The sequence below is a fragment of the Salvelinus alpinus genome, chromosome 2 (assembly GCF_045679555.1).
Source record: "Salvelinus alpinus chromosome 2, SLU_Salpinus.1, whole genome shotgun sequence".
In the NCBI taxonomy this organism is placed as follows: domain Eukaryota; kingdom Metazoa; phylum Chordata; class Actinopteri; order Salmoniformes; family Salmonidae; genus Salvelinus; species Salvelinus alpinus.
In genome coordinates, this window is record NC_092087.1 from 61,171,586 (window position 1) to 61,189,999 (window position 18,414).

The window sequence follows — 18,414 nt, forward strand, 5'->3', positions numbered from 1 at the left end:
TCGGGCCGACTCTCTTCTCTGTATACATTAATGATGTCGCTCTTGCTGCTGGTGATTCTCTGATCCACCTCTACGCAGACAACACCATTCTGTGTACCTCTGGCCCTTCTTTGGACACTGTGTTAACTAACCTCCAGGCGAGCTTCAATGCCATACAACTTTCCTTCCGTGGCCTCCAACTGCTCTTAAATGCAAGTAAAACTAAATGCATGCTCTTCAACCGATCGCTGCCCGCCCGCACCTGCCCGCCCGTCCAGCATCACTACTCTGGACGGTTCCGACTTAGAATATGTGGACAACTACAAATACCTAGGTGTCTGGTTAGACTGTAAACTCTCCTTCCAGACTCACATTAAGCATCTCCAATCCAAAATTAAATCTAGAATCGGCTTCCTATTTTGCAACAAAGCATCCTTCACTCATGCTGCCAAACATACCCTCGTTAAACTGACCATCCTACCGATCCTCGACTTCGGCGATGTCATTTACAAAATAGCCTCCAACACTCTACTCAACAAATTGGATGCAGTCTATCACAGTGCCATCCGTTTTGTCACCAAAGCCCCATATACTACCCACCACTGCGACCTGTACGCTCTCGTTTGCTGGCCCTCGTTTCATACTCGTCACCAAACACACTGGCTCCAGGTCATCTACAAGTCTCTGCTAGTTAAAGCCCCGCTTTATCTCAGCTCAGTGGTCACCATAGCAGCACCCACCCATAGCACGCGCTCCAGCAGGTATATCTTTCCCTTCCAGTTTTCTGCTGCCAATGACTGGAACGAACTGCAAAAATCACTGAAGCTGGAGACTCATATCTCCCTCACTAGCTTTAAGCACCAGCTGTCAGAGCACTGCACCTGTACATAGCCCATCTGTAAATAGCCCATCCAACTACTTCATCCCCATACTCTATTTATTTATTTATCTTGCTCCTTTGCACCCCAGTATCTTTACTTGCACATTCATCTTCTGCACATCTACCATTCCAGTGTTTAATTGCTATATTGTAATTACTTTGCCACCACGGCCTATTTATTGCCTTACCTCCCTTATCCTACCTCATTTGCACACACTGTATATAGATTTTGTTCTACTGTATTATTGACTGTATGTTTGTTTATTCCATGTGTAACTGTGTTGTTGTATGTGTCGAACTGCTTTGCTTTATCTTGGCCAGGTTGCAGTTGTAAATGAGAACTTGTTCTCAACTAGCCTACCTAGTTAAATAAAGGTGAAATAAATAAAAATACTTTACTATTAAACCGGTCACTAAAGTTGATAGGATATTGAGGCATCATATATCTGCTGAGGCAGAGTAATTGGCCTATATTCTGTTATCTGCCCACGAATCATTGGCTCTGCCTATGGATTGAGTGTGGTGGGTTACACTGAGAAAGCAGTGAGCATGTCTCCTAAATTGGTTCAGCCAATACTCAGCTTGCTGATGTGAAGGCTAGAATTAAGGTGGGAAACACAGGACTAATGGACAGGGTTTCCATCAGGTCCGTTTTTTCTTTTATTAGGACTGCATGACATGACTCCTGGCTGGGTGGCACAGTAGAGGCATGTGTTATATCCTGCCCACAAGTCTATGACTGTGTTTTGGGTGGAGGGATTAGGGATATAGTTTCTGTAATTGGTATTACAGTACTATTAGACCAATCTTAATATCAAGAGTTGAGTTAATCTATCTGTTGTACAGATTAGTATGGCTCATATTCTGTTATCTACCCACTAGTCATTGGCTTTGCCTCGAGACTGAGTGGGCGGATTAGACCGATGACGCAGTACAGTCTGTTTTCACAGTATGTTACTGTACTGTGCGATTTGGTCGCAGCCATTGCTGGGCTGACCTTTTCATTAAGGTGGGAAGTGTTCGGCTCGGCAGGGAGTACATTTTCAACCTCCTAAGGGGAAAGAGTGTTTGGACCATTGTAAGTCTTTAGTGATTTGGACACAGAGGAACTTGAAGCTCTCAACCTGCTCCACTGCAGCCCCATCGATGTGTATTGGGGCGTTTCCTGTAGTCCACGATCAGCTCCTTGGTCTTATGGATGTTGAGTGAGAGGTTGTTGTTCTGGGACTACACTGCCAGGTCACTGACCTCCTCCCCGTAGGCTGAATCATCATGATCAGGCCTACCACCATCGTGTCGTCTGCAAACTTGATGGTGGTGTTGGAGTTGTACATGGCCATGCAGTCATGAGTGAACAGGGAGTACAGGAGAGGACTAAACACACAACCATGTTGAGGGTCAGCGTGGCGGAGGTGATGTTGCCTACCCTCACCACCTGGGGTCGGCCCATCAGGAAGTCCAGGATCCAGTTGCAGAGGGAGGTGTTCAGACCCAGAGTCCTAAGCTTGGTAACGAGCTTGGTGTTGAACGCTGAGCTGTAGTTAATGAACAGCATTCTCACATAGGTATTCCACTAGGTGGGGCAGAGCAGTGTGGAGAACAATTGAGATTATGTCATCTATGGATCTGTTGGGATCGGTATGCAAATTGGAGTGGGTCTAGGGTGTCTAGGATGGTGGAGTTAATGTATGCCATAACACGCCTCTCAAAGCATTTCATGATTACAGAACTGAGTGCTACAGGGCGGTAGTCTTCGTGGAATGAAGCCTTAGAGTTATTGGGGACAGGAATGATGGTGGTCATCATAAAACGTGGGGATTACAGACTGGGACAAGGAGAGGTTGAAAATTACTGTGAATATGCCTGCCAGCTAGCTGTTCTGCACATGCTCTGAGAATGTGCCCTGGAATACCGTCTGGCCTTACGGATGTTGACCTGATTAAAGACCTTTCTCACGTTGGCCTCGGAGAGCGAGATCACCCAATCATCTGGGTCGGTGCTGGCCCTTACACCCGGCACTACGTTGTTGTTCCAACGCGGGTGAAAGCGCATTGGTTATAAAAAAAAAATACTTGTTGTCATAAATGCTATGGCAGCAACATGTCATACTCTTTTTTTCCAGACAGCATCAGATACATGAGCTACACATACAGAGACCGAGGGGTGCTGTTTCCCTCAAATCGGATGATATCTACAGTGAGATTCAGCTACTTGCAAATTGAAGGGAAATTATGAAAACACAGGAGATGAAAGACACATCATTTTATAATTTTTATTGGTCAAATATTTGGGGAAGCCTGGCTTCCCTTGGCATCCATGAATTCTCGCCACTGAATACGGATATGCATCTGTTGGGTCATAGATACCTTAAAAAAAATTTAAGGGCGTGGATCAGAAAACCAGTCAGGACACATCTCCTTCGCATAGGGTTGATCAGGCTGTCGATTGTGGCCTGTGGAATGATGTCCCACTCCTCTTCAATGGCTGTGCGAAGTTGCTGGATATTGGCAATTGTGTTCATTTTCCGTAGCATATGCCTGCCCATACCATAACCCCACCGCCACCATGGGGCACTCGGTTCACAACGTTGAAATCAGCAAACCGCTCACCGACACAATCTGCCATCTGCCCGGTATAGTTGAAACCGGGATTCATCCATGAAGAGCACACTTCTCCAGCGTTTCAGTGGCCATCGAAGGTGAGCATTTGCCCACTGAGGTTGGTAACAACGCCGAACTGCAGTCAGGTCAAGACCCTGGTGAGGACGGTTTCTGACAGTTTGTGCAGAAATTCAGTTGAGCAAACCCAGTTTCATCAGCTGTCCGGGTGGCTGGTCTCAGACGATCCCGCAGGTGACAAAGACAGATGTGGCAGTCCTGGGCTGGCATGGTTACACATGGTATGCGAGTGTGAGGAAGGATGGAAGTACCGCCAGATGGACGAACTGCCAAACGTACTGCCAAATGAACATTAAATTCTCTGGCAACAGCTCTGGTGGAAATTCCTGCAGTCAGCATGCCAATTGCACGCTCCCTCAAAACTCGATATCTTTGGCATTGTGTTGTGTAACAAAACGGCACATTTTAGAGCGGCCTTTTGTCATCCCAAGCATAAGGTGCACCTGTGTAACGATCATGCTGTTTAATCAGCTTCTTGATATGCCACACCTGTCAGGTGGATGGATTATCTTGGCAAATGAGAAATGCTCACTAACAGTGATGTAAACATATATGTTTACAAAATTGGGAGAAATAAGCTTTTTGCGTGCAATTTTAGGGATCTTTAATTTCAGCTCATGAAAAATGGGATCAACACTGTAGCGTTTATATTTTTGTTCAGTCTATAATTATATTCAGCCCAAGGGCACAGCGGTCACGAGGCATGTATTTCTTTTAGGGGGCATTCTGGCCATGCAAGGGGGCATCAACGGTATGCCACCGGGAAATTCGAGGCCTGGAGACCACACTAAATAGCCTATATTGCGCGCCCATTGGAGAATCAGGAATGACGTGTGGCATCAGTTTGTAGTCCTAAAACCTGGAAATGAGTTACCTCTGGTTCATTCAACCATCCCTATGTGGAAAGGTTTTGGGATAAATGTTGAGAATAAGGTCTGTGGTTAACACAGGCATTAGAGATATTATGTTTTGTTCTGAGATGTCACTTAACATAACCTTTATGAAGCCTTTGTGCTTTTCTTATTACATAAATGCTTCAAAATACACAAAAAGTGACTTTACCTGATGAAGAGTCGCATAGACAAAACCTATAAGATCTCCTAAGCCTGTGTTTACTAGGCATTTATCCAAAAACTACATTTCCCCAACGAGCCATGGTGGAGTTAGTACCTACAAAAAGACGCCATTACTATTTCTTGTTGGCGCATGTGCAATAACTACATTCGTCCTTGCACTCTTTCTAAATACAATTTTTTGAAACTTTGGCAAAGGGTAAAGTCTACAAAACTTAGTCCACTGTTCTTAACAGATTTTGGTTTTCGAAACAGAACTGTATTGAGATCAAATGTTTCATCGATGAGAACATTTGGTGGTGATTTTAAATGCCAGCCAGATGCTTCAGATTTATACATCCGGTGAAACATTTGTCTCATTGTTCCATCTGTGTAGTTGCTGCTTTGGCTGACACCATGGGTATAATCATTATGCCGATTCGGTTGCAAAACCTTTTGCAACTCTATTGAGATCAAATGTTTTGCAACAAACGGAAAACGCAAACAAGTTTCTATTAGACAAATTTAGGTAGGTCCCTCCCCATTTCGTTTTCTCCATTTGGTTCTTAAACGGTAAACGGTTTCTGTAATGAATGCACCCCAGCAGAGATACTTTTGAGCCATGCTCTTGGAGTTCACTGTGTTAGTCACGTGGGTCGTGCGTCAGCCAGGCTAGCTGCTGCTAGCAGTATGATGAGAAATGAATACCCCTTCACTAGTTGAAAGTCATCTTTTATTGCACAATAAAATATCACATACCATGTCTTGAGTTAAGTGATTGGTCCACATGGGGATATTGGACCTAGTTCAACAAAAAAATGTAATCCACAACTGTGAATGTTGCCGATGTCAGACAGTACTTTTGTTTTGTAGCATGATATTCCCACAATGTAGCTAGAGCTTCAGTACACCCATTTAGTGAACACTGGCTTTGACTGCATGAGCCGAAAATGAATGTCCTAATCTGTCAAAGGTCCTTATTCAAGCAGCTGTTGAACAGAACCTTGAAGCGTGCATGCATACACACACAGTCAGAGTGGTCTGCCATCTCTGTAACTTGGATTGTGGCAATTGTCAGGGCCTATATAACCAGCATGTCCAGGCATGCAATCACAACACACACAGCATGGTATTGGCAAGCCAGAGCCTGTATATTTCCCCTGACGTGCAAATACTTTACAGAACTTATGTATAGGGTCTGACACCTAGTGTCTGACCTGACAGCAGAAATAGGTTATAGTACAATTCAGCCCAAAGTTCACACGGATACAACTGACCCTATACCAATGACCCACAATCTATGGCACGTTAAGTGCATTACACTTTTTTCAGGAAATCAAGTTGTCATTTGTTTTTTCAACTATTCTTGCCGCAGGTGATGGCAAAAAGATACAATACACATTCTACAATTTGAAAAGAGCCAGCAAGCCTTAGAAGCGGGACTGTTGTCCCTCTGAAACCTTTGACGTTACAAACCAGGCATAGACATGAAAATGCTTAGATAAGACTTGTACAATAAATACATATGAGATACATGCTTGAAATCAATCTGACTTTACTATAAATTACCAAAGACTAACTGAAAAGAAAACACAGTAATAACATTTTCATGACATGAAGACTGAATAAATATTAATTGACCTTCAACTGCACCAATTAGTTGTTTTTCCAAGTTTTCACATACAAGCAAAGTAATAGGAAATAGGTGTGGGCTGGTGTGTTGATGAGATTTTAAGATTGATCAATTAAACTAACGAGTTGGATATTATTCGTTTCCCCAAAACAGTTTGCTTGTCTATCTGAAGACACATTGCTCAGAAAATGTCAGTGGAATATTGGATCCAACATGCTGAATATGTCTACAATTGGATGATCATAGGTTAACATCACATCCACTTCAGTTGTATACATACTGTGCACCCCTGACCTCCTTACAAAAACTGAAGGCCTCTTATGTGAATATAAGCATGTGAAAAGCTTGTCGTTTGAGTGAAATAAGGGGCCACTCATCAGACATGATCAATTAGGAATTGCATGGTATCCTTCACATTGATTACATGAAATGAGATTTGAATACGTTCAGGGATGTTTATGCATTAGTGACTTCGGCCTGGATATACAGAGCATTCGGAAAGTATTCAGGCCTGAGTTTTCCACATTTTGTTACGTTACAGCCTTATTCGAAAATTGATTCAATTGTTTTTCCCCCCTCATCAATTTACACACATTACCCCATAATGACAAAGCAAAAACAGGTTTTTAGAAATGTTTGCACATTTATAATAAAAAAAACAGAGAAATCATATTTACATAAGTATTCAGACCCTTTACTCAGTACTTTGTTGGAGCACCTTTGGCAGCGATTACAGCCTAAAGTCTTATTTGGTATGATGCTACAAGCTTGGCACACCTGTATTTGGGGAGTTTCTCCCATTCTTCTCTGCAGATCCTCTCAAGCGCTGTCAGGTTGGATCGGGAGAGTCGCTGCAGATATTTTCAGGTCTCTCCAGAGATGTTAGATTGGGTTCAAGTCTGGGCTCTGGCTGGGCCACTCAAAGACTTATCCTGAAGCCACTCCTGCATTGTCTTGGCTGTGTGCTTAGGTTTGTTGTCCTGTTGGAAGGTGAACCTTCGCCCACTCTGAGGTCCTGAGCGCTCTGGAGCAGGTTTTCATCAAGGATATCGCTCTACTTTTCTCCGTCCATCTTTCCCTCGATCCTGACCAGTCTCTGTCCCTGCTGCTGAAAAAAATCCCCACAACATGATGCTGCAATCACCATGCTTCACCGTAGGGATGGTGCCAGGTTTCCTCCAGACGTAACGCTTGGCATTCAGGCCAAAGAGTTAAATCTTGGTTTCATTAGACCAGAGAATCTTGTTCCTCATGGTCTGAGAGTCCTTTAGGTGCCTTTTGACAAATTCCAAGCGGGCTGTCATATGCCTTTTACTGAGGAGTGGTTTCCATCTGGCCACTCTACCATAAAGGCCTGATTGGTGGAGTCCTGCAGAGATGGTTGTCCTTCTGGAAGGTTCTCCCATCTCCACAGAGGACCTCTGTCAGAGTGATCATCGGGTTCTTGGCCACCTCCCTTACCAAGGACCTTCTCCCCCGATTGCTCAGTTTGCCATCTCTTGAAAAGTCTTGGTGGTTCAAAGCTTCTTCCATTTAAGAATGATAGAGGCCACTGTGTTCTTGGGGACCTTCAATGCTGCAGACATTTTTTGGTACCCTTCCCCAGATCTGTGCCTCGACACAATCCTGTCTCGGAGCTCTAAGGACAATTCCTTCAACCTCATGGCTTGATTTTTGCTCTGACATGCACTGTCAACTGTGGGACCTTATATAGACAGGTGTTTGCACCTTTCCAAATCATGTCCAATCAATTGAATTTACCACAGGTGGACTCCAATCAAGTTATAGAAACATCTCAAGGATGATCAATGGAAACAGGATGCACCTGTTGTTGCTTTGTCATTTTGGGGCATTCATTATGTGTAGATTGATGATGAAAAAAATACATTTAATCAATTTTAGAATTAGGCTGTAATGTAACAAAATGTGGAAAAAGGGGTCTGATTACTTTCCATATGCATTGTACAAACATGTAATCAGCGGAAATTTGACAAATGAGGAAAATATCAAACCTCAGAGGCACTGATGAGAAAAGTAATTTGTTGTTCTCCATATTGTGCTTTTTACGATTGATTGAGTAACTTTTTGGAGTATGAATTGGACCATGAAAACAACATTGGAAGATTATCTCATAACAATGCACTGACTGATGCCACAGTAAGTCCAAATCCTGGTTTTGCATGTATGCATACAATTGAAGGGGCATTTTAAAACAAACAAAATACTTTGCTATATATAATTTCCAATATGGAGATGTAACAAAACATCTATATATAAAACACTAGCTAAATAAGGCATTTTACTTTTAATATAATCAACAAAGTTTAAAAAAGAAAAAGTGTCATATTTGGTGAAAGTTTGGCAAAGCAAAACAAAACAAATAAATTATATAGTAAAGTTGTGACAAGGCAAAAATAATGTAGTTCGACAAAGAAAGGTGACGCTAAAGCAACACGAGCTAGAAATACAGCTCAACAACGAAATGTCCCCCACGGGCCAGGTTGTATAAGTGTGCACACAAATAAAAGATTAATAGACAGAATACAGGTAAACATTCACTAAAAGGACACTGTGCAAAAAAAAATTTCTTTTTAGAAAACAAACAAAATGTGAAGTCAGAAGTTTTTACGCTTAGAAGCGAAGTCTTAAACATAACCCCCCCCCCCATAAAAAAAACAGACCCTGTTATGAAATTTAGATTAAAATCTGCTTTTGCATCCATTTAGTGTAGTACAGTACAGTATACCCAGCAAACCGGGAAGATTTCCAGAACATTAGCAAAGATTCCCATTAAGTTCTAGTTAGGGTTTTATCTATTATTAGGATGATAACATCCCAAAAACATTATTTTAATGTTTTTGGGATGAATGAGAACTCAACGTTCTGGGAATGATGAGAACTCAACATTCTAGGAACCTTCTTGCAACATCAGGAGAATGTTTTATACAAACATTGTATAATCCTCAGCATAACTGTACAGATTTAGTCTTATGAGAACATTTGCCGCAACCTAACGAATGTTCTGGGAACTTTCACAGAACCAATTTTTGTTAAATACAAGAAAACACGGGTACTGAAGCTAGTAGCTATTTGCCCCAATATGTCGTAAACTAAAAATGTGGTGTGCTTGTAAACAAAAGTAACAGCAATATACAGCTAAATAGATTTACATTAAAAAAAAATATTAATATGAGCTAGTCTACAGGAGTTTAAAATGCATCTGAGGAAAGAAAAGGAGACCACGAACCCTTTAAAACAACGAGGCACTCTGCGACTGCTTTACACACAGTATCTATCTGATCAAATGACAAACTTTTCCTTAACACAGACAGATGGCAATGGACAGATTCATTTAGCATACCCCCCTCTCCCCTAGAGTACCCTCTGTGTGCTTGTCCCTCAAGGGTGAGGCACTGGCTCTCAACAGAGCCCTCTGTGACAGATTTGTCTATGGCACCTCTTCACTGCTCCCGCACTGGCACAGCTGACCAAGTCCCAAGCTATTGCCCGCCTAATAACATGACTAGTCCCATTGAGACTGGAAATAGGTCATCCTTCAAAGTGACTGTGTGAGAATAACATTTAAAAAAACATTATCAAACCTCAGGATTGTTCTTTGCCTTCTGTTTAAAAAAAAAATTAAAAAAAAATATTACATATATATAATGTTTTTGTTGTACTCAATGTGTTCTCTTGATCGGGTATAGTAACATTGTTTTCTCTAAATTTGGCAAATCTTTTCTTCTTTTTTTTTTTTTTACAAAGCAGCAACAATAAAACAAATAGGGATGGACAAAAGCTGTGCTATTAATAACTTATTTGCAGCAGTTGTGCTACAACTCAAACTTGGGGCTGCAAGTTACCTTGCATACATTGCTTTTAAAATTATATAATTATTAATTATATTAAACACATTTTGAAGGACCTTCAATTAAAATTGCCATTGGTTTCAGGCTTTTGGATGTGAAACAACTTTATTCATATAATCCTGTTAACACCAAGGAAACTGGGGGGTCAGTAGTCCCTGGACAGCTACATCATTCTGGGTTGTTCATTAGGCAACAAATAGATTTTAAAAAACGGACATACAGGGAGGGAATAGCTGGACTTGTCCGATAAGAAACGCAAATTTTCATTTTCCATTGCAAAATGTTTTACAATGTTTTCCCATTGCGTGCCTTAATGAACACAACCTAGCCCTACACTGTAGCTGCCTTTGAACCCAAGAGTGCTGTCAGCATATTTTGGTTGGGAAAAATATTTACACAGCCTCCTTCTCAGTCAAATAGGCCCCCAGATTCACCTTTTAGCAACCAGGACATACATCGCTCTGCCATTTTCTGTTTGCTAAGATTCTAATAGTTTGTCTAATTTCCATTTACGTGACAAAACAAGCAATGTATTGTGTACAGAATCATTGATCAATCTAAACCGCTGTAAAATATACACTACCGTTCAAAAGTTTGGGGTCACTTAGAAATGTCCTTGTTGAAAGTAAAGCAAAAAAAATTGTCCATTAAAATAACATCAAATTGATCAGAAATACAGTGTAGACATTGTTAATGTTGTAAATGACTATTTGTAGCTGGAAACGGCTTATTTTTATGGAATATCTACATAGGACCATTATCAGCAACCATCACTCCTGTGTTCCGAAGGCACGTTGTGTTAGCTAATCCAAGTTTATCATTTTAAAAGGCTAATTGATCATTAGAAAACCCTTTTGCAATTATGTTAGCACAGCTGAAAACTGTTGTCCTGGTTAAATAAGAAATACAACTGGCCTTCTTTCGATTAGTTGAGTATCTGGAGCATCAGCATTTGTGGGTTCGATTACAGGCTCAAAATGGCCAGAAACAAAGAACTTTCTTCTGAAACTCGTCAGTCTATTCTTGGCTAGTGTGGGAGGCCCCGGTGCACAACTGAACAAGAGGACAAGTATATTAGAGTGTCTAGTTTAAGAAACAGACGCCTCACAAGTCCTCAACTGGCAGCTTCATTTAATAATACCCGCAAAACACCAGTCTCAACGTCAACAGTGAAGAGGCGACTCCGGGATGCTGGCCTTCTAGGCAGAGTTCCTCGGTCCAGTGTCTGTGTTCTTTTGCCCATCTTAATCGTTTATTTTTATTGGCCAGTCTGAGATATGGCTTTTTCTTTGCAACTCTGCCTAGAAGGCCAGCATCCCGGAGTTGCCTCTTCACTGTTGACGTTGAGACTGGTGTTTTGCGGGTATTATTTAATGAAGCTGCCAGTTGAGGACGTGTGAGGTGTCTGTTTCTCAAACTAGACAATGTAATGTACTTGTCCTCTTGCTCAGTTATGCACCGGGCCCTCCCACTCTTTCTATTCTGGTTAGAGACAGTTTGCGCTGTTCTGTGAAGGGAGTAGTACACAGCGTTGTACAAGATCTTCAGTATCTTGGCAATTTCTCGCATGGAATAGCCTTCATATCTCAGAACAAGAATAGACTGACGAGTTTCAGAAGAAAGGTCTTTGTTTCTGGCCTGTAATCGAACCCATAAATGCTAATGCTCGAGATACTCAACTAGTCTAAAGGCCAGTTTTATTACTTCTTTAATCAGAACAACAGTTTTCAGCTGTGCTAACATAATTGCAAAAGGGTTTTCTAATGATCAATTAGCCTTTTGAAATGATAAACTTGGATTAGCTAACACAACGTGCCATTGGAACACAGGAGTGATGGTTGCTGATAATGGGCCTCTGTACGCCTATGTAGATATTCCATAATTATTATTATTATTATTATTTTTTAAATCAGCCGTTTCCAGCTACAACAGTCATTTACAACATTAACAATGTCAATACTGTGCTTTTATTTAAAAAACAAGGACATTTCTAAGTGACCCCAAACTTTTGAACGATAGTGTACTTTCAATAACCAAAAATGTTTTATTTCCAGCTGTTTGAAGCTGGTGTACAAAACAAAGTAAAATACGCAAAAACAAAACTTAAGAACAGGGAGCATAGAAGTAGCGCACAGAACAGATCTACCGCTTCTTAGACTTGCTTTCAATGACAATGACAGCTCTATAACTCACATTTCTATGTGAATTTGGTCAGGTTGCCCAAAAAGTTACATATTGCAGCTTTAAAGTGCCACGATCATGATGCAGCAGACCGCCAAGGCTGCTTGATCTGTGACAACCATGTAATACTGATTAGCAGTTCCTCCCTTCTGTCGCTTGCAAGTGTGTGTTTGCATGCAGGAGTGTCCATCACTTTCATGAAGTTCTTGAATGGAGCATGTGTGGGTATATACAGTATAACATAATCACAAGTTTGCTACAGGGCAGGAGCTCTATAAACATTAAGTGGATAATAAAAGTCTTTACAGGAACATTAACTTACACACCACAAACTTTACACTTTTGCACGGTAAGAAAGAGGGAGAAGTCTATTGTGAATCCTGTACCCCCCTTGACTCTCTCTCCTCCTCATCTCCGGGTAGTTTTTCCTCCTCCATCACTCTATTCTCCTCCGTTTCTCTCTCCTCTTCAATGCTCTTCTCTGGGTTGACCTCTGGAGAAGCATGGGAGTCGTGTCCCGTGACCTCCTCCTGAACGTTGCCCTCCATCTGATGCTCCCTAGCCTCCGACCCGGCCTGGTCAACCGTGCTCTCCCCAGTCTGACCATCGCTGGGTGTTTTCGGAGGCCCACTGTCCGTCTGTAAGTGGCTGTGGCTGCTTGCCTCCTCCACCACCCCTTCCTCCCTTGTTCTTTTCTTCTTCCTCTTAGGGCTGCCGGAGGACTCTGTGGGTGGCATGCCTGGCAGCGCCATGATGCCCCCGTGTGGGAGGAACATGTGAGGGTACAGCAGTCCATGGGACAACCCTGGAACAAGGAAAGGGTTGAAGGCCAGGTGGCTGCCACTGCTACTGCTGACGCCACTGCAGCTGCTGGCCGCCGCAGTGGTGATGGCTGCGATGCTGTGGCTGCCTATCGCGCCTTGCTGCTTTTCCTCTGTCGACTGCTTGTCCTCCCTCTTTCTCTCTCCGCCAGACTGCATGCCGGAGCCATCTGCTTGTGTGCTTGAAGACGCCTGGCTGGGGCCTCGTGAGGGGCTACTAGCCGCGGAGGAAGCCGTAGTGGTGGTAACTGCAGCCGCTGAGGAGGTGGGAGCGGAGCTGGTGGGCGGCTGTCCCATCAGCCCCTGAACACTGAACATGTGGGGGGCGCCATGTATGCCGTGGAGCATCATGGGAAGCATGCTCAGGCCGTTCTTGGCATCTTCACCAGCGGACACGGCGAAGCCATGGGGGAATCCCATCAGGCCCGTGAGTGGGATGCCCTGGACATTGCGGAGGTTCTGGAGGCTGACCAAGTCCATGCTGCCGATCAGGCTGCCGTTCATGAAGAGTGGGCCCATGGGTGACTCCGAGAGGAGGGGCTTGGGCATCTCACTGCGAGGACGACGGCCCCGGCGGCGGGGCCCCTGGTCGCGGCACACGGGCTCTGTGAGTATGCGGGTGAACTTTCCCTCGGGAAGAAAGCCCTGGAAACACAAGGCATTAGCTTGAGGAAAATGCAGGAAGTGTTTTGAAGGACATCTGTACTCTTTGTAAGGCAGTATGTTCTGAGAACTGTCTGTACTACTCAAGATGTTCAAATGGCAAATTAAAAATGGCATTCTAATGAAACTATTTGATGAGACACTTGTGTGGATGAGAGAGAGTGAAAATTCCATGCTACTCACAGAGTGTTTCACAACATCTGCCCAGTCGGGTGCCACGTAGTACTCAGTATTCGCATCCAGCCATCGGGAGAGCTCCTTGATTGCTGGAGCCATAGCACCCCCAAGCTACAGAACAGGAATATACAGCCCTTAATCAGTTGTACACACACACATACCATAAATATAACTGATGCATTTGTGTGTAATTCAGGTTGTTATCTTGTCAAAGCAAGTCAAACATTACATATCATGCAATTTCCTGAAAGTTATGTCTTATCAAAGGAGTGTATTTGATCAATGTGAAGTAGTACAGTTGGGTGGGGAGAAGTGTCTTCATTCACCTGTTAAGTAGCTAGACTTTCAAGCGAATATTGTAAAGTTTCCATCAAAAATAACTTAGTCGTATAATAACTCCTCATTTACCAAATAAAAAACAAGTTATGTGTTTCCATCCCATTTTTAACAGTTGATAGTTTTGCCACAAAAAGTTTTGCAATAAATAACAAATGTGCCAACTCTGGTATGGTGTAGCCAACAGTTCCCAGACAGGGTACAATGCAGAGGGTGATGAAATTATGGATAAGAGCAAGATAATTTGTATTTGTCAATTGGCAGCCAAACACCATCACCATCATACAAATTAAGACCATCAAAAAGTATTTGGAAATTAGCATCAAGCTCAGCGTGCACTTTCACCACCCTGTGAAGTTCTTATTTCCTCTGCAGCCTAATAAACTGAACAGTGCATTCGGAAAGTATTCAGACCCCTTGACGTTTTCCATATTTTGTTACGTTACAGCCTTATTCTAAATAGTTTTACCCCCCACATCAATTGACACACAATACCCCATAACCACAATGAAAAGACAGGTTTTTATAACATTTTGCAAATGTATTACAAATAAAAAACTGAAATATCACATTTACATAAGTAGTCAGACCCTTTACTCAGTACTTTGTTGAAGCACCTTTGGCAGCAATTACAGCCTTGAGTCTTCTTGGGTATGATGCTACAATCTTGGCACACCTGTATTTGGGGAGTTTCTTCCATTCTTCTCTGCAGATCCTCTCAAGCTCTATCAGGTTGGATGGGGAGCATCGTTGCACAACTATTTTTAGGTCTCTTCAGAGATGTTCGAACGGGTTCAAGTCCAGGCTCTGACTGGGCCACACAATGACATTCAGAGACTTGTCCCGAAGCCACTCCTGCATTGTCTTGGCTGTGTACTTAGGGTCGTTATCCTATTGGAAGGTGAACCTTTGCCCCAGTCTGAGGTCCTGAGCAGGTTTTCATCAATGATCTCTCTGTACTTTGCTTCGTTCATATTTCCCTCGATCCTGACTAGTCTCCCAGTCCCTGCCGCTGAAAAACATCCCCACAGCATGATGCTGCCATCGTGCTGTGGGGATGTTCAATCTCGGTTTCATCAGACCATAGAATCTTGTTTCTCATGGTCTGAGAGTCCTTTAGGTACCCTTTGGCAAACTCTAAGCGGGCTGTCATGTGCCTTTTACTGAGGTCTGGCCACTCTACCATAAAGACCTGTTAGGTGGAGTGCTGCAGAGGTGGTTGCCCTTCTGGAAGGTTCTCCCATCTCCACAGAGGAACTCTGGAGCTCTGTCAGAGTAACCATCGGATTCTTGGTCACCTCATTGATCAAGGCCCTTCTAACTCGATTGCCCAGTTTGGCTGGGCGGCCAGCTCTAGGAAGAGTCTTGGTGGTTCCAAACTTCTTCCATTTAAGAATGATGGAGGCCACTGTGTTCTTGGTTACCTTCAATGCTGCAGACATTTTTTGGTACCTTTCCCCAGATCTGTGCCTCGACACAATCCTGTCTCGGAGCTCTACGGAAAATTGCTTCGACCTCATTGCTTGGTTTTTGCTCTGACATGCACTGTGGGACCTTATATTGACAGGTGTGTGCCTTTCATGTCCAATCAATTGAATTTACCACAGGTGGACTCAAATCAAGTTGTAGAAACATCAAGGAAGATCAATGGAAACAGGATGTACCTGAGCTCAATTTCGAGTCTCATAGCAAAGGGTCTGAATACTTATGTAAATAAGGTATCGTTTATTATTTTTTTTAATACATTTGCAAAAATGTCTAAAAACCTTTTTTCCACTTTGTCATTTTGCGGTATTGTGTGTAGATTGACGAGGATTTTTATTTATTTAATCCATTTTAGAATAAGGCTGTAACATAAAATATGTAAAAAGTCCAGGGGTCTGACTACTTTCCGAATGCACTGTACATGCTTTCCCAAGTCATTGTGGGAGGAACACGCAACATCACATGACTGCAAGTTTACTGTGACATGGTTATTCTATTAACATTTGCTTGAAAAAGTATTTCCACTGCCATTTGTCACATACAGTGCCATCAGGAAGTATTCACCCCTTTTCCCACATTTTGTGTTACAGCCTGAATTTAAAATAGATTAAAGAGATTTTGAGATTAGAGATGTTGTCGTCACTCGCCTACACACAATACCCCATAATGTCAAAGTGGAAGTAGGTATTTTTTTATCACATTTTTTTGCCAGTTAAATTAAACAGAAAAGCTGAAATGTCTTAAGTCACTAAGTATTCAACCCCTTTGTTATGGAAAGCCTAAATAAGTTCAGCAGTGAACATTTGCTTAACAAGTCACATAATAAGTTGCATGGACTCATCACTCTGTGTGCAATAATAGTGTTTAACATGATTTCTGAATGACATCCTCATCTCTGTACCCCACACATACAATTATCTTTAAGGTCCCGCAGTCAAGCAATGAATTTCAAACACAGATTCAACCAAAAAGAGCAGGGAGGTTTTCCATTGCCTCGCAAAAAGGACACCTATTGGTAGATGGGTAAAACATTTGAAAAGCAGACATTAAATATCCCTTTGAGCATGGTAAAGTTATTAATTACACTTTGGATGGTGTATCAATACACCCAGTCACCACAAAGCTACAGGTGTTCTTCCTAACTCAGTTGCCGGAGAGGAAAGAAACCTCTCAGGGATTTCACAATGAGGCAAATGGTGACTTTAAAACAGTTAGAGTTTAATGGCTGTGATAGGAGAAAACTGAGGATGGATGAACAACATTGTAGTTGCGCTACAATACTAACCTACATGACAATGAAATGGAAGAATAAAAATATTCCAAAACATGCATCCTGTTTAGAGGTCGACCAATTAATCGGAATGGCCGATTAATTGAGGCCAATTTCAAGTTTTCATAACAATCGGAGATCGGTATTTTTGGACACCGATTTGGCCGTTTTTGTTATTTATTTATTTATTTTTTACACCTTTATTTAATCTTTATTTAACTAGGCAAGTCAGTTAAGAACACATTCTTATTTTCAATGACGGCCTAGGAACGGTGGGTTAACTGCCTCGTTCAGGGGCAGAACGACAGATTTTTACCTCGTCAGCTCGGGGGATTCAATCTTGCAACCTTACAGTTAACTAGTCCAACGCTCTAACCACCTGATTACATTGCACTCCACGAGGAACCTGCCTGTTACGCGAATGCAGTAAGCCAAGGTAAGTTGCTTGCTAGCATTATACTTATCTTATAAAAAACAATCAATCAATCAATCATAATCACTAGTTAACTACACATGGTTGATGATATTACTAGTTTATCTAGTGTGTCCTGCGTTGCATATAATCGATGTGGTGCGTATCGTTGCTCCAATGTGTATCTAAACATAAACATCAATGCCTTTCTTAAAATCAATCAAGAATCAAAAAAAATATTTTTTTAAACCTGCATATTTAGCTAAAAGAAATCCAGGTTAGCAGGCAATATTAACCAGGTGAAATTCTGTCACTTCTCTTGCATTCATTGCATGCAGAGTCAGTGTATATGAAACAGTTTGGGCCGCCTAATTTGCCAGAATGTTACGTAATTATGACATAACATTGAAGGTTGTGCAATGTAACAGGAATATTTTGACTTATGGATGCCACCCGTTAGATAAAATACGGAACGGTTCCGTATTTCACTGAAAGAATAAACGTCTTGTTTTCGAGATGATAGTTTCCGGATTCGACCATATTAATGACCTACGGCTCGTATTTCTGTGTGTTATTATGTTATAATTAAGTCTATGATTTGATAGAGCAGTCTGACTGAGCGATGGTAGGCACCAGCAGGCTCGTAAGCATTCATTCAAACAGCACTTTCGCGCGTTTTGCCAGCAGCTCTGCTGTTTATGACTTCAAGCCTATCAACTCCTGAGATGAGGCTGGCGTAACCGATGTGAAATGGCTAGCTAGTTAGCAGGGTGCGCGCTAATAGCGTTTCAAACGTCACTCGCTCTGAGACTTGGAGTGGTTGTTCCCCTTGCTCTGCAAGGGCCGCGGCTTTTGTGGAGTGATGGGTAACGCTGCTTCGAGGGGGGCTGTTGTCGTTGTGTTCCTGGTTCGAGCCCAGGCGAGGAGAGGGACGGAAGCTATACTGTTACACTGGCAATACTAAAGTGCCTATAAGAA

The 18,414-nt window shown here is 42.4% G+C and overlaps 1 protein-coding gene across 10 annotated transcripts in view; it reads right to left on the reverse strand.

The window, feature by feature from the left end:
* Nucleotides 1-5,305: 5,305 nt before the first annotated feature.
* Nucleotides 5,306-18,414, reverse strand: part of chd6 (chromodomain helicase DNA binding protein 6) — a 142,004-nt gene continuing 128,895 nt past the window's right edge. For all 10 annotated transcript variants that reach the window (XM_071387910.1, XM_071387902.1, XM_071387926.1 and 7 more), the window contains 2 exons: nucleotides 13,940-14,044; nucleotides 5,306-13,738 (listed from right to left, as the gene is read on the reverse strand). In XM_071387910.1, the coding sequence (XP_071244011.1) occupies nucleotides 12,641-13,738; nucleotides 13,940-14,044 (1,203 nt within the window). In that variant the 3' untranslated portion in view covers nucleotides 5,306-12,640. The remainder of the gene's footprint in view (nucleotides 13,739-13,939; nucleotides 14,045-18,414) is intronic.